Source organism: Octopus bimaculoides, chromosome 10 (assembly GCF_046866305.1).
Source record: "Octopus bimaculoides isolate indiv1 chromosome 10, ASM4686630v1, whole genome shotgun sequence".
In the NCBI taxonomy this organism is placed as follows: Eukaryota; Metazoa; Mollusca; class Cephalopoda; order Octopoda; family Octopodidae; genus Octopus; species Octopus bimaculoides.
The window spans coordinates 20,912,590-20,930,970 of NC_142937.1; the positions used below are offsets into that span (position 1 = coordinate 20,912,590).

The 18,381-nt window shown below is 36.3% G+C and overlaps 1 protein-coding gene across 1 annotated transcript in view; it reads left to right on the top strand.

Moving 5' to 3' along the window:
• The window catches only part of LOC106868593 (trypsin-3), a 9,077-nt gene extending 6,842 nt beyond the window's left edge, over positions 1 to 2,235 (top strand). The window contains exons 4-6 of the mRNA XM_014913924.3: positions 358 to 489; positions 602 to 747; positions 2,026 to 2,235. Coding sequence (XP_014769410.1) covers positions 358 to 489; positions 602 to 747; positions 2,026 to 2,181 — 434 coding nt within the window. The 3' untranslated portion in view covers positions 2,182 to 2,235. The remainder of the gene's footprint in view (positions 1 to 357; positions 490 to 601; positions 748 to 2,025) is intronic.
• The last annotated feature ends 16,146 nt before the right edge of the window (positions 2,236 to 18,381 follow it).

Sequence of the window (18,381 nt, forward strand, 5' to 3'; positions counted from 1 at the left end):
TCTGTGGAAATATGGGCGTTTTGTTCATCATACTTCAGTAACTTTTATTAGAGAACTTTTGAGCCGGATGAGCTATTCGATCTAAAGAAAATTGCAACTGGATCCCACCCGCAAGTTTATGCGCTGTTTACCGTGATATGAGAACACTATGTCGCGTACCTAGCGTTTTGATGAGTGTGCCTGGTATACACTTATCAGACGGGTAGTCGTGATGGGTATACTGGGTTTCGTATAATTGCACCCCAGTGTCACTTTGACGATATGCTCTGCTCTCTCACTCAATGATAATAAAAACTGTATGTATTGATATACAAAAATAATTCAAAAATACTTAGTGTTCTTCACGTCATTTTGCAGATAATGACATTGCTGTCTTAGAATTGGTGTCACCTGTTCCGAACAACCGATGTATCCAGCCTATAGGCGTACCAAACAAAGGCGATACATTCAAAACGCGATGTGTCACTGCTGGATGGGGACAAACTGCAGGTACGTCATGTTAAATTATAAAATTTTATCTCTGGAATTTATAGCCCCAAATATGATTTATACATTTATTTATTAACAAAATACTTCATGTTCTTTGCTTTTATTTATCTAGAAAATGGACATTACCCAGACCAGATGAGACGAACAAATATTGATATCATCCCAAATGATAAATGCCAAAATTACTCTCCTGGCGCCACGGTTGAACAGCATATCTGTGCTGGCGACCTCAAAAGAAATGGCCAAAATATTTGTAACGTAAGATGACGCATATTCATGATTTCAGATTATAAGCATATTTGTTCCATTTCATATTTTAACTTTTCGTATTCCATCCAACCATGCATCCATCCATGCATTCATCCATGCATGCATGCATGCATGCATCCATCGGTCCATCCGTCTTTTCATCTGTCTTCGTCCACTATTTCTGTGAGAGTCGTAGGTGCAGAGTCCACAGGCATCACTTCCATATGCGGAGTGAAAATCAAGAAAAAAATGCAGTTGTAGTGGTGACTAAAGGAACAAGAGGAGACAACTGTTGAATGTTAGCTCTCTGATTGTTGTCTGCTATATAAGTGGACTTTCCGATTGTAAACGAAATGTGAGGATTCTGCGATTTCTTGCGCTACAACCTGCACAGCGGATCTGTTTATGAGGAACAAACATTTGTTAGAGTACATTCGCTCACTCTTTCCATTAAATAGACATTGCCTATACAGAGACACACGGTGTGTACTACACGACAGATGTGGAAGTGAATGTAAAGTAACGCAAAATGAATTGATTTCCTTAACCGTACAACGTAACCTTTTCTTCCGATCGTCATTTCAATGAGCTAATAATTACGTCACTGATCTTTGCTTTCTACAAATACGTTTTTTTTTTTTCTGAATCCTAATGCAACCTGGTGGGAAAAGAAACAGCTAACTAGTGCAGGTACATTTCTCATTTATAAGAAACTTAAAATGAATAATTGAGCAGGATTTTATACTTTTAATTTTGAAAATGCGTTACTTTGAACTTACTTTGCGTGTGTGTGTGTCTCTCTCTGTCTTTGTCTCTGTCTGTATTTTTGTCTGTCTGTCTCTCTCTCTCTCTCTCTATCTCTCTATCTTTCTCTCTCTGTCTCTGTCTCGGTCTCTCTCTCTCTCTGTCTATGTCTTTCTGTCTGTCTGTCTGGTTCTTTCTCTCGCTTTCTCTCTCTCTAAATATATTCATCATTTTGTATGAATTAATCTGTCTCTGTACAGATATGTTTTTGAATGATAAATTTTTTTAACAATTATGTTTTAATGCTTGAATCCTAAGTAGATAAAGTAATAGCCTGCAAATATTGTTTTTAATTCTAAAAGAATAAACACTTCTGGTGGAAAAATAAAGACTGCCCCACAAGTTTTGATTAATACAATATTTACCGGTTATTTTTAATAAACCTTATTTACTTTGAAATCAACTATTTTAAATTAAATTATTTCACGTTCTATAGAAGTTTCTCAATATTTGTCAGATAATGTTTTTCTTATTATTACATAGGGAGATTCTGGCGGTGGTCTTATCTGCAGGAGAACCTCTGATAACAAATACGTCGTTGCTGGCGTATCTTCTTACGGCTTTGATTGTGATGAAGGATTCGGTGTCTTCACAAACACCGCCAATTACAGAGATTTCATTGATGACTATACTACATAGTAACTGGTCCCAAACAATGAACCATTTATTAAATGAATAAATCTTTAAATCAAATTTGTCTTACTATTTCTTCTGTTGCTTTTTTTTGTTGTCGGTTATATTTTATTTCGCTACAGTCATTAGAATATGACCATACTGCAGCACCGTCTTGAAGAATTTTTAGTAGAATAAACCAGGTACATATTCTAACGTTTTTTAATTTTATTTTTGGCATCAAAAGCGGTAGTAAAGCGGTGATAGGAGACAAATACATATCCAAAAGCACCACCCCACACACACACATGTATACATGTCTGTATGTATGTGTATATCTACATCTTTATATTTAAATATACATATATATATATTTTTTTTTTTTGCAAGATTTTTGATGTGAAATTGTGTGTTGAAACAGATGTTGTTGTAGTTGGGGATGGTCATATTGCCAATTTAGCCAATAAAAACACACGCACTGTATATTTGGTGTTAATTTGCTTCAGTTTTATATTACATTATATTACATTAATCCTATTTCGGCCAAAGTTCTTTCGTCACACTTCTGTGACCTCATCAGTGGTCCTTTGCTTTCTTCTTTCTTATGTGTGTCTCACCTTGCTAACTATCAGCCATGTTGTATGGCTGACATTTAGCAAGGTGAGACACACCATGTCGCGTACATATGATTGTGATGCGTGTGCCTAGTGTACCCTTATCAGACGGCTAGTCATTTTCTGTTGCCTCTTTTGTTGTCGGATAACATTTATTTCACTACGACCAAACTGCAGCACCGTCTGGAAGAATTTTCAGAAGTTTTAGTAGAATAAGCCTGATTCTAACGATATATATATATATATATACATATTATATATATACACACTTTACTACTCTTTACTCTTTTACCTCTTTCAGTTATTTGACTGTGGCCATGCTGGAGCACGGCCTTCAATCGAGCAAATCGACCCCAGGACTTATTCTTTGTAAGCCTAGTACTTATTCAATCGGTCTCTTTTGGCGAACTGCTAAGTTACGGGGACGTAAACACACCAGCATCGGTTGTCAAGAAACACAAATATATACACACACACACACACACACACACACACATATATATATATATATATATATATATATATACATACATATATACGACGGGCTTCTTTCAGTTTCCGTCTACCAAATCCACTCACAAGGCCTTGGTCGGCCCGAGGCTATAGTAGAAGACACTTGCCTAAGGTGCCACGCAACCATGTGGTTCGTTAGCAAGCTACTTACCACACAGCCATTCCTACGCCTATATATATATATATATATATATATATATATATATATATATATACTTACTGTTGGAATGTATATATATTCTGTTTAAAAATGTCGAGATGCGTGCAATTCAGTTACTCCATAAATGAAAAATGCATTAAATACTACATAAACTACACCTAGGGCAGACACAAAAAGGCCGTAATTGTTCATCAGTTTTAACGATAATTTCGTATATTGGCGCTACCCGCAACATTTGCGTATAATGAGGTATCGAGCACATAAGACAATACAGGTGGGACGCAAGAAAGTAAACAAATGTAATTTGAAACGATAGATGAATACAATAAATAAAGTCTTTCAGCCAAACACGAGAATAAAGATTAAAACCAAGATGAAATCCTCTACTAGAAATAAAAAAAGAAAATTAGTAAGACGGGAGAAAATGTTGACCGTAACACTAGGAGTCCAGTGGTTAAAAGACAGAGAAGGGGAAATTAATCACGGGTTAAGTGTGAGCAGTAGATAAGAGGGAAGAATAGGAGAGAAGAGAGAGCGGGAGAGAGAGAGAGAGAACAAAGGAAGAAAGGGACATGGGCGTGAAGATTCGAGGTTGGCTGTGCGGTTTAGAAGCTCCGTGTGCAAGTATGTGCCTCGGGGTTCAGATCAACTGACGGCACTTTGGAGAAGCGTCTTCTAATATCCTGGGGGCTGGCAGATGGCATATGAATTTTGAAGCTGAAATAAACTCGTCCTGTATTTTATATATATGTCGTTAAGTATCTATGTGCATGCATATCCATACATACATACATAGATACATACATGCATACATATATATATATATATATATATATATATATATATATATATATATATATATATATATATATATATATATATATATATATATATATATATATATACATATATATAATTGCATTAGAATCCAGAGAGATCTAATGGATACAAATTAATGTCTTAATTAATCAACATATTAACCAAAACTTGTTTCATTTCTGGAAATTGAAATTACGAAGCATATGTAAAATTATATATTCGCATTTTAAAGACCTTGTAAGGGAAATCGTTTAGGATTTTCAGAGGATAATAATGATCACATTACCATAATTTCGGAACATACGGAATATATAAACATTCTTACTATGTGTCTATGTAGATGGTGTCCAAAAATCTCTCCTCAGTGAATGTTTTTATCTTGCACATCACCATGGCGCTACTTCAAGAACGGATTATTTCGAAGGGAATTTGGCCAACAAGATCACCTGACTTAACACGGCCAGACTTTTTTCTAGGGGGCAAATAAAGGACTTGTGTACAAGAATCGCCCGAAAACCATTAAATACTTACTGTGGAGAGACTTTTTGAACACCCTGTATATGTGTGTGTGTGTGTGGGGGGGGGGAGGTACGCATGCATAAAATTATTCCTTTTATTTCAGTTCAATAATAGTAATATCAATATGAAAGCTGGGTTAAATAGTTTGTGGGGAAATTATTAGGTTGTCAGAAAGTCCTTGCGGAATTTTAAATTTCGGTTTTAAATTATGTATTTCGAAACTAATTTTCGATAAATTACTTGGCTTTTATATATCATTTTAAAGCCCGGTTTTCGCTCTATTTAATCGTGTTACTATTTTTCTCTCTGAATGATTAGGCCATTTTACCCGTAACGTTGAATATAACATGGACAAAAAGCAATTTTGCACAATTTTCTTATTCCAGTTCAAGCTATGCCGAAAAGCTGCTGAAACAGCTCGCGATATCAACGATGCGTTTGGCCAAGGAACCACTAATGAACGTATAGCATAAACGGTGGTTCAAGAAATTTCGTAGCGGTGACGAGAGTCTTGAAGATGATAAGCGCAGTGGTCGGCCATCGGATGTTGACAACGATCAACTAAGATCCTTAGTGGAAGCCAATCCACGCACAACTGTTCGAGAGCTTGCTTCTGAATTACACGTAACGTATACGACAATTTCTAACCACCTGAAAGAGATTGGAAAGCAAAAGTACTTGAGAAATGGGTGCCGTTTGAATTGAATGACCCCCCCCCCCCCAAAAAAAAAAAAAAAAACGCCGTTTTGAAGTGTCGTCTTCCCTTCTTTTACGCAAAAAGAACGATCCGTTTCTCGACAGGATTGTGACTTGCGACGAAAAGTGGATTATTTTAGACAACCGGTGACGCTCAGCTCAGTGGTTGGACGCCGACGAAGCTCCACGGCACTTCCCGAAGCCAAAGTTGCACCAATAGAAGGTCATGGTGACTGTTTAGTGGTCTGCGGCCAGTCTCATCCATCACAGCTTTTTAGATCCAGTCGAAACCATTACGGCGGAGAAGTACTGTCAGCAAATGAATGAAATGCATAAGAAACTCCGACAACAACAGCCAGCATTGGTCAATAGAAAAGGACCAATTCTTCTCCACGACAACACTCGGCCACACATCACACAACTGACCCTGCAGATGTTGAACGAATTGGGCTACGAAACTCAGCCTCATCCGCTATAATCACCAGAACTCTCTCCTACCGACTACCACTTTTTCAAGCATCTCGTCAACTTCCTGCATGAGAAATGCTTCAAAAACCATGACGATGCCAAACACGCATTTCGCCCGGCGTCCTAACATTTCTGCCAGCCCACCGCCTTCTTAAGCGTATATTAGTATTTTTTTTCTTTAGAAAACTTGGACTGGTCCGCTGTTGGTTTTTCCTTTAAATTATATAAGCTTTTTCATGAAAAATATAAGCTTTTCATAAAAACGTTTTGATATGTGCATGTGTCCTGTTTCCTGTTTATCCTGATGAGCGGGTCATCACCCTGATGCACTTTAATGTGGTCACAGAAGTGTGACGAAAGAAACTCTGGCCAAAATACGATTAATGTAAAATAAAGCTGAAGCAAATTAACACCAAATATATAGTGCATGTGTTTTTATTGGCTAAACTGGCAACATGGCCATTCCCAAATACAGCAATATATATATATATATATATATATATATATATATATGTGTGTATATACATATATATATATATATATATATACATATATATATATATATATATATATATACGAATATACATAAATATATATAATGTCACTTGTGGTATTTGAATGAGAGTGTATCTGTGTTCTTGACAGTGCATATGTTTGAAGTGGTGAAAAGCGGAATTGCTTATGTGGAGCCACATTTATATGGTAAAACAAAACAGCTGAAGAAATAGAAACCAATACAACATGTACCAGACTCAAATAACTCAAATATGCCTTGGGTTCCATACGTTGCAGGACAGACTTAGCACAGAAACAAAGATAATACCTTTCAGGTGATATTAAGCACTTACTTCATTCACTGGTCTTTCTACTACTACTACTACTACTACTACTACTACTACTACTACTACTACTACTACTACTACTACTACTAATGCTGGTGCTGGTGGTGCTACTGCTGGTGGTGGTGCAGCTACTACTACTACTACTAGTAGTATTAGTAGTAGTCTTCTTCCCTAAAGGATTTCTTCTCCACATCCTCCTGTATCCGCAATATTCCTACATGTATAGTTGCCATTGCAGTTCGTTCTCAGGCTTGTCTTTGTGGAATCACTGACCCACTCACTCACGTACTCACTCAATCAATCAATCCATTAGTTGCTTCTCGTATCTAAGGATATTTCTAAACTTCGTCACGTGATATCTAACGAACTGGTTACATTCATTAATTGTTAACATGGCTGCCATTAAATTTAGTGGGGCGAGTGTTGCTCCCATCATTGTTTATAATTAACTTCTGGTCTTTCAGCAATCAGCAAGAATTAGTCGCAAAAAAGAAAGCCATGGTCTCATTTATAGACATGCAAAGCCGTTTAGTTATCTTTATTGTCATCTTCACAAACCAAAGCGCAAGAAAGAATGCAATCTCATCGCATGCCATTTACCTGAGGTTGTTATGAACTATTTAAAAGGTGTGGGCATGCTTATAACGTTACCTTCAATTAATCTAAGAGAAAACAGCAATAGCAACAACAGCAACGAATAGGGTATGTTCGGAGTGCGTGCGAGATTGTATAGCGTGTGACTGTGTGCATGTGTGTGATTGTGCGTACTTGCATGTGTGTGTGTGTGTGTGTGCGCGCGCGTGTCTGTGTGTGAAATGAGTAACGGAGCAGGCTATAACGATTTATTTTGCATAATGTTCTGCATATAGCAGGTATACCATTCGTCTTGAAGCAGAGAACGTGTGGCCTCTGCCTGTAAGAAAAAGAGTTACACACACTCACACGCACACAAATATATATATATATATATATGTATATATATATATCGCTAGCCAGTAAACCTTTTTCTATTTTCTCTCCTTGTTTATTTCTGTATTCCTTTCTGTCGAAGAGCGTAGGCTCGAAATGTAAAAGACATCTAACTTCCCGAGCGTTAAACTAATACATCTGTTTGTTGTTTACACACCCGTCTTCATCTTTTGTGTTTTTTTTTTTTAATTCTCACTATTTATATATATTTGTGGGTATGGAAGATGTGACTATGTCCTCATTGGATCTCTTTAACGCTTGAAATTTCCGAAGGCAGTGAGCTGGCAAATTTGTTAAAACACCGGACAAAAATTCCGTAGGTATATCAACCATCTACAGAGAAATATGAAAGAAAAAATTACAGAGATCAATAACTCAAACAAGATCTTCGTTAATTCTGATAAGACTAAAAACTTATATGCGGTTGACAAGGATGTTTACAAGCGCCTAATTTCGAATTGCATCACTGACACATACAAAAAAGACAACACAAATTTATATAAAGAGGTGAATTTGGAAGCAAGAAGAATAGCTGACAATCTTAAGATTAGCGATAGAATAGAATACCTATCTCCCCGACCTGCTTTTGTCACCCTAAAAGACCATAAAGATAATTTTAATAGAAACCCTAAATGTAGATTAATTAATCCTGCTAAGACTGAAATTGGGATTATTAGCAAATATATTTTAGACCGGATTTTAATTAAGTTAGATAGTGATTTAAATTTACGGATTTGGAAAAATAATAAGTCAGTTATAGATTGGTTTAAGGGGATTAGTAATAAGCGCAGCTGCAAATTTACGCAGTTCAATATTGTAGATTTTTACCCATCAATATCCAGATCTTTGCTCCTGAGAGCGTTAGAATTCGCCAAGCAGTATGTCAACATCGATAGCTCGGAAATAGACATTATAATGCACGCAAGAAAATCGCTACTCTTTCATGAAAGATCCACCTGGATTAAAAAGAGTGAAGATTCTCTTTTCGACGTACCGATGGGGGCATACGACGGGGCGGACTTGTGCACGCTTATAGGAGCTTACATTCTGCATTATCTAAAACAGGAATTTCCGTTTATAGACGCAGGATTATATCGGGATGACGGTATTATAGTCACCCATAATTTAAACGGCCACGAACTAGATAAGCTCAGGAAGGATCTTATAGCTTTTTTCCAAAGGATAGGTTTACGGATTACAGTAGATACCAACCTAAAAAAAGTAGATTACTTAGACGTAAATTTAGACTTGGATTCGAATATATTTAAGCCTTACCGTAAACCAAACGACAAACTATTCTATATCAGCAGAGAATCCAACCATCCGCCTGTTATTCTTAGAAACTTAGTTAGTAACGTAGGTAGGCGAATTTCGTCAATTTCTGCAGACGAAGCAACATTCCGCAACACGGCACCGTATTATGATAGTGCTTTAAGGAATAGTGGATTCTCTGAGAGGATTCAGTACACCCAATCTAATGCTGGCAGCAGCCCGGTACGTAGAACTAGGACTAGGAAAGTTTTGTGGTTCAACCCGGCTTTCAATATGGCCGTAAGAACGAATATAGGTAAAGAATTCTTAAAATTAGTCACTAGGCACTTTCAACCTGATCATAAGTTTTATAGAATATTTAACAGAAGAAAGCTTAAGATTAGCTATTCTTGCTGCAAGAACTTCGCCTCTTTAATCAGCCAGCACAACAGTAAAATAATTACCAAAAACAATAATGCAGACCAGCTTACAAGGGCCTGTAATTGCAAAGACAAAACCTCCTGTCTGTTGAAAGGAAGATGTCTAGAAAAAGGCATCGTGTATAGGGCCAAAGTCCAGATAGAAGGCTCGCATGATTATAGAACATATACGGGGGCTACAGAAAATTCTTTCAAAACCAGACTGTATTCGCATAAAAATTCTTTTAGGTACCCTGAAAATAGAACAAAGACGAGCCTGGCAAAATACGTCTGGCATTTAAAGGAGAATGAAGCCCAGCCTTTCAGCGTGACATGGAGGATTTTAGGCAAAGCATCGCCTTACAGACACGGTGCCCATAAGAGACCATTGAAATGTGATCTTTGTTTATTGGAAAAAAATGAATATCTTGTTCCAGGATAAGAAGGCGCTAAACCAAAGAGGCGAACTTTTAAACACATGTAGGCATGCGTCCAAATTTTAAATGCCTGCATGTAATATTCCATATGGGTAAAATTTTGGACTATGATCGACTCCTTATAACCATTGTGCAATCTGGCTATTGAATTGGTACCGAATTATAAATGATTTATTTAGCGTTATGAGAATTTTGTAAAAACCCCTGCGTCATTTTAAGAAAACCTTCGTCTGTTATATACATAATTTTTCTTCTCCCTTGTTTTTACTTTTTACTTCATTCTATTCTATTTATTTAAAAAAAAAACGCTTTGTATTCTTTTATGCATGTATTTTCGCCTGGTTTTAACCTTTATACAACCAGCGGTTTATTTAATAAGTATGCTGCATATATACACTGAGATCTAATGGGTTTTTTTATGTAGATGTCTGTATAGTTACAGCACTTACGTATTCATATACATGTACCTACGCTTGCATATGGGGCCTGGGTTCGCACTTGTGCATATGCTGTTATGATTTCGTGCGTATAATGTTTTGTGTATACACGGTAAGGGCATATGCTTGTGTTTATTTATACATACATGCATCTATATTATTATGTGTGCGTATGTGCGATTAGGTTCACACTCACATATACTTGTATGTGTACATGCGCATGTACAAGGTTATGATCGTAACTATTTGCGTACATATCAACATATGTATCTATATACGCGATGCTATATACATTTTTGTATACGCATATACGCGCAATCTAAATTTTTATGCACGTTCACTATATGTTCTTGCTTATTTTCTCTCTCTGCTTCTTCCTTCCTATCCCCAGCCTTTCTCTCCTCTCTTTTCTTCCTTTGCTATCTTTCTTTTTTTCCATTTCTTTCTTTCTTTCTTTCTTTATTCTCTTTCTTTCTTCTTTTCCTTTTTTATGACAACTGCATTCTCCCCGCCACCCCCTTTCCCATATTTAACGTTATTATAGATACGTTACTCTTTACCCTCCGCTCCATAGCTTAAGATACAATTTTCATTACCAGTGCATAGGTTTTCCACGCGCAAGCTTATATGCGTGTGTGCGTATATGTGTGTAGATTTGTACTTATGTATATATCTGTGCCTTGTAAATATAGGCCTATATACGTAGATTGTCTGTGCGTATGCAGCTGTGTATTTCGATGTATATATTTATATAGATATATATATATGTTGTGGATATCCTTGTATACATACACGCTATTGTAATTTTATTTTATTTTATTTTATTTTGAATGCAGCGTATATTTTATTTTATTGATTTGATTTTAATGCGTTAATTCGAATATAATTAATTATTTACAATATGTATTTGAGCCCATTTTTTCTATTTAAGGTTTTCTTGGATATTTTTTTAATAGGATGAATCTGTATTAAATTTATTTGGTCTGTGCATTACGCATCCTTGACCGTTAATTGAAACAACCAATCCATGGCCGTTATTTGAAACAACCAATCAAACGAATCCATGTGTTTTAAATTTTATATTACTTTCGATTGCATTGTTATCCTTTCTCCATTTCTAACAAAACTGTCCGATGAACGGGAACGTGAAACTCAGAGTAACGGTTTTTTTTGTTATATTTCTGCTGCTTTTAAATAAAGTATATATATATATATATATATATACATATATGTATACACACAAAGTTATGCTCACACATACATACATATATATATATATATATATATACATAAATATACATATATGTAGGCGTTAATTTGTGGTAAGAAGCTTGCATCTCAACCACATGGTTCCGGATTCAGACCCACTGCGTGACAGCTTGGGCAAGTGTTTGGTACTATAGCCTCGGGCCGACCAAAGACCTCTGAGTAGATTTGGTAGACAGGGACTGAAAAAAGCCCGTCGTGTATTTGTTTGTTTGTGTGTGGAGTGAGCTTGATAGGTAGGTGGATAACTTCGGCACAGTAATAGACTAGCAGTTGTTTGAACTCAATATACTTATGATTTTGAGTAAACATTGATGTAAATACACAGGGCAATATCATACAATGAATGACCAAAGAACAGGATTTACATAATCACTTTCTTTAGCTTACAACTACACACACCGACACATACTTACATACATACATACATACATACATGCATGCATGAATGCATGCATCCATCCACCCACCCATCCATCCATCCATACATCCATACATACATAGATGCATACATGCATACATGCATACATACATACATACATACATACATACATACATATGTATGTATCTGTGCATATGAGCGTGTGTATTAGATTCATAACAATTTTCGTTAATTTCCTTGACAAAGAAATTGAGAAATTCCTTGTGTGAGGAATCTTTTTGTTCTTTTAGTGATATGAAATATCTGCCTGTCTGTCTGTTTGTCTCTCTGTCTATCTATCTATCTATCTATCTATCTATCTATCTATCTGTGCATTTGTCAGTCGGTCTATTTGTTTATCTGTATGTGTGCATGTGTATGTGTCTTCATTTGTGCGTTCGTGTGTGGGAGGGGATATATAAGTAAGAACTATTAGATTCACAATTACATATTCTATATCCAAACTTTACGCAGTTGTAAACTTTGTTTTACTAAATTTATATATTTTTCAAAGCAACCAAGATTTAGAGAACACAGTTCATTCAAGGAAGGCAACACTCTTTGACAAGGAATTGCGAGAAACACTAAAAGTTATACTCTAGGCACAAGGCCCGAAATTTTGGGGGAGGGTGCCAGTCGATTAGATCGACCCCAGTTATCAACAGGTACCAAATTTATCGACCCCTAAAGGATGAAAGGAAAAGTCGATTTCGGCGGAATTTGAACTCAGAACGTAAAGACCTAAATACCGCTAAGCATTTCGCCTGACGTGCTAACGTTTCAACCAGCTTGCCGCCGAAAAACTAAAAGTTATACCCATAATAAGGCAGTCAGTATTGGACGGGCGATGCTTTCGGACGGAGCCCTAGCTTCGTAGTCCTTACTTCATATAAAAGACACCAGATTCAAAACTGTATCGGAAAAATGGACTGCGATATTGGCTTAACATATCTGGAGAGGATATGTTTCTATAATCCGATCGAAAGAGACAAAATAAGATGATCTAGATTGTTGTCTTCTTTATTACTGATCATAATTACAAATGATTATTCAAATCTTTAGAGCAAGCAGTTCCGTTTTTTTACGTCACAGCAGCATCATTAAATAAATATATAGAAATTATTTATATAGTTGTAAATATGTATCAATATGGATTTTGTGTGAGTACTTTTAATGTTATACATAGAATAAAAGCAGCGAGTCTGTAGAATCGGTTGCACGCTGTGAAAAATGCTTAGCGGCATTTCGTCTGTCTTTGCTTCCTGAGTTCAAATTCCGCCCATGTCCATTTTGCTTTTTATCCTTTCGGACTCGATCAAATAAGTAGCATTTGAAGGACTGGAGTCGATGTAACCAAATAAATCCATCCGTCCCAATTCCTGGATTAGTGCTCAAATTTGAAAACAATATTATATATGGACTGAAACGTGAACGCTTTCCCTCCGTTATTTGTCTCTACACGCATTCGTATATAAACCTGTGTGTGTGTGTATGTGTGAGTGTTGAGGATACACGTAACTTGAATGACAGCCATGTTGTCTTTATATAATTTTGTTTTCGATTTCAATCACTTCGTAGTTTTTCTTTTAGAGCTAAACTCACTAACATGTATTGAAGTAATATTTTTTAGGTATCCCATTTTCAGAGTGTTTTATTTTTATCTATTTGGATAGCGTACACGTAAAAATGGATTACATGGAACAAAAATGTTATGGAAGAAATCGCAAACTAAAGGAGAGAAACAGAGTCAGGTTTAGTTTAGAACAAGGTAAATGAGAATTCCATCCATTAATAGGACCCTGACACCTCGTTGATGAATAAAATTTGTGAAGATAATTTTGGACTCCTTTTTGTTTTCTATTTATTTTCGTGACAGGAGCTTCAACATTAGTAAAGAATCTTTACCAACTGTTTTACTGTAATATAACCAGAGCATCTAAATAATTATATATTCGTTAAAGGTCAATATACACAAAAAATAGTGTCTCAGGTTTTACTGGAGCGCAGAGAAAGTAACAGGAAAATATACATCAACTCACATACGATTGTCATAAAATACAATTCATAGAGTTACGGTGGATATTTGGTAAATTTAGGTTATTACACCTGCACGATTTCCAGTACGAAAAAAAAAACCTACTCGTTTTTTTTGCGTCGAATCAAGTACTCTGACCTCGTCATGTGTCGCAAACTCCTTGTGTTTGTTCCGAAAAAAGGATGGGGGTGAAATCGAATTCACCCACCCACCGAGAATTTGCTCTAATATAGCCAGAGCATCTAAATAACTATATATTCATTAAAGATCAATATACACAAAAAATAATCTCTAAGGTTTTGCTGGAGCGCACAAGGCACGAAATATTTGGGCGGAGAGGACCAGTCAATTAGATCGACCCCAGTACGCAAATGGTAGTTATTTAATCGACACTAAAAGGATGAAATGCAAGTCGACCTCGGCGGAATTTGAACGCAGAAAGTAAAGACAGCTAAGCATTTCCGCCCGGCGTCCTACCGATTCTACCAGCTCACCGTCCTAATTTAATTAGAATATGTTTATTTCTTTATTGCTCACAGGGAGCTAAACATAGAGGGGACAAACATCGACAAAAGGATTAAGTCGATTACATCGACTCGAGTGTGTAACAGCTACTTATTTAATCGACCCCCAAAGAATGAAATGCAAAGTCGACTAGATGGGATTAGTCGCTGCTTTTCGAGCCCCCTTTCGCAAGGCTAGCTTAGGCTTAGGTTAAGGATTAGTTGTGATCCGAACATAACTTCTTCTGATCGAGAGGATCCGGAGCCCTTTTGGGCGTTCTATTTTCCTTGCCGGAAAGGCTCCCAAACCATGGGCCAAGGGGAGTTAGATGATGTTGGGGTTCGAAAGGACCGGCACGTGCAACCTGATCCTTTCTGCCGGTCAAACTCTCATTCCATGGGTTCCTACCACGACCCTGATTCTGCAGAACTGGGTTAGATGAGAAAACCAACTTTAAAGTATAAATATAGATTTTTTCAAGCAGCAATGTTGTTCATTTAAGTCCTATTTGGAGTGAAAAATCAATAAACTGATTCCTTATGGGGTTTTCCATTCAATCCGGATAACAAATCGATAAACCGTTTCCTTATAGGATGTCCCACTAAAATTGACTACACCTCATTTTCAACCATAACTTTTACCAATTTTGACGAATCTTGTTCAAACTTGATGCCGGCCGTTACTTAGGACTCATGGGATCTTTGAATGCTTTAAGTTCTTTAAAAAAAAATACCAAACAATCGATGAGTATAAAAATCGATAAGCCGCTTCCTTATGGGATTTCCCAATCGAATTGTCTGCAATCAATTTCCAGCCAAGCGTTTACCAATTTCAACGTATTTCGCTCAAATTTGACATCGGTGTTACTTAGTTTGGTTTGAAGCAAAGCGCCTGATTAGCTTAATAATCCTAACTTTATCCCAGGAAACGCCGGACTATACTGCTAGTATATAATAAAATGAATATATACAGAGTATAATAATAATAATAATAATAATAATAATAATAATAATAATAATAATAATAATAATAATAAAAACAGTCAGCCACCTTCTATATATGGATGACCTAAAATTATATGCAAAAAACGACAAAGAGCTAGAAACACTACTACAGACAGTACACGGCTTTACCAAGGAAATAGAAATGAAATTCGGATTAGAAAAATGTGCCAAAGCAACCCTGCAAAGAGGAAAATTAGTTAAAAGTAGCAATATAACACTAGATAAAGCCAATGAAATAAGAGAACTAGACGAAAGTCAACCATATAAGTATTTAGGAGTCAATGAACTAGATAGGATACAACATACACAAATGAAAGAAAAAATAAAGAAAGTGTACTATAGACGAGTTAGATCAATACTAAAAACAGAGCTCAATGCTAAAAACAAGATAATGGGTATCAACACTTTAGCTGTCCCAGTTATAAGCTACAGCTACAACATCCTTAACTGGACACTAAACGAACTATGTAAAATAGACAGGAACACAAGAAAAATAATGACAGGATATAGGATGCACCACCCAAAATCTGACATAGAAAGGCTATATATACAACGCACAGAAGGTGGCAGAGGTCTTATACAGCTAGAAAACTATTATAAAATAACCACCATAGGACTGCAAAAATACCTACTCCAGAAGCAAGGGAAACTAATACAAATAGCCACAAAACACGAGCAAAACAAAAAACTGTTTTCAGTATTTAAGGAAGCTGACAAATACAAACAAGAAATCAATCTACCTAACAAATACGAAGAAGAAGAAGAAGAAACAACAAAAGCTATAAAACAAATGAAATCCAAACTAAAACTAGAACAGCAACGGACCATGATAAAACGATGACAAGAAAAGCCCCTACATGGTAAATACTGGGCTAAACTAAATGCGAAAGAAATAGACAGAGAAAAATCCCAGCAATGGCTGAGAAGCTCAGGACTCAAAGCAGAGACTGAAGGATTTTTAATTGCTGCACAAGACCAAAGCCTCCCCACCAGAAATTACCAAAAACACATAATGAAAAGAAATATAACAAGTAACTGTAGAATATGTGGAGATCGACAAGAAACAATAAATCATATTATCTCTGGCTGCCCAGTCCTGGCTAAGAAGGAATATATTCACAGACACGACAGAGCTGGGACCTATATACACTGGAAGCTATGCCAGCATTATGGAATAGCAACAGAAAAAAGATGGTATAAACACACGCCAGAAAAGGTCACAGAAAACGAGAAAGCAACCATACTCTGGGATATGCCAATACACACAGATAGAGAAATTAAGGCAAATAGACCAGATATAGTTGTCAAAGATCATGAAGGAAAACAATGCCTTCTAATTGATGTTTCAATACCAGCAGATGACAACGTTTCTCTAAAAGAAATGGAAAAACTTTCAAAATACAAAGACCTGGAAATAGAGATAACTCGAATGTGGAATCTAAAAACAGAAACAATTCCTATCATAGTAGGTGCCTTAGGTATAATAAAAAAATATTCAGACAAATACATAACAAAAACACCAGGACTTACAAATATATATAACATACAGAAAATTGCACTACTGGGTACTGCACACATTCTACGCAAAACACTTTCAATACAGTAAACATAAGAGCACCACAGCAAACCACAGCACATACCCAAGGCGCACAGAGCTGCGCTCGGTAGTGAAGTGAAAGCACGTTATAAAAATAAAACTACTGAATAATAATAATAATAATAATAATAATAATAATAATAATAATAATAATAATAATAATAATAATAATAATAATAATAATAATAATAATGAAATATATAGTACAGTACCGTTTCTACCTTGCGTACACAAATATTTCTCAATGCCTAAATTTCTCGACCTCTTTATTTTCTTCTGGCAATTTAGGATTTATACACACAGACACACCTGCACAAACGCGAGCGCACACACACACACACACACACACACACACACACACACACACACACACACACACATATGGCTTAGTGGTTAGAGGGTTGCATTCATAATCTAAAAGTTGTCATTTCGATTCTCATCGAGGCGATGCGTTATGTCTTTGAGCAGAACACTCCATTTCAAATAGTTCCAGTCACCTGAGCGAGCAAGAATGAGTAATGATGCGGAATGCGTGACAGCGCGTGTGTGTGAGGTGGGGGTGGATGGTTAGCGGAATGTACAAGTCACAGAATCGGGCAATATGACTTTACGAACCTTCAGCTCTTGAAAAATCTTTAACCAATTTTAATATATGGCTGTTTGGTAAGAATCGTGCTTCTCAACCACATGGTTCCGGATTCAGTCTTAGTGCGTGTCAGTTTGGACATGCGTCTTCTATTCTAGCCTCGGGCCGACCAAAGCTTTGTAAGTGGATTTAAAAGGAAACTGAAAGAAGCACGTCCTATATATATATATATATATATATATATATATATATATATATATATATATGTGTGTGTGTGTGTGTGTGTGTGTGTGTGTGTGTGTGTGTGTGTGTGTGTGTGTTGTGTGTGTGTGTGTGTGTGTTTGAATGTAAGTGTGTTTTGTATATATGTATGTATTGTATATGAGCTTGTCCCTGCCTCCACCATCGCTTGACAACCGATGTTGGTGTGTTTACGTCTTTGTAATTTTGCAGGTCGGCAGAAGCGACCGATAGAATAAGTACTAGACTTACAAAGAATAAGTCCTGGGGACGATTTGTGCGACTAAAGGCGGTGCTCCAGCATGGCCGCAGTCAAATGACTGAGTTAAGTAAAGGCGTAAAAGAATATGTATATATATATATATATATATATATATATATATATATATATATATATATATATAACATCCTGGGTCAACCAATAACTACT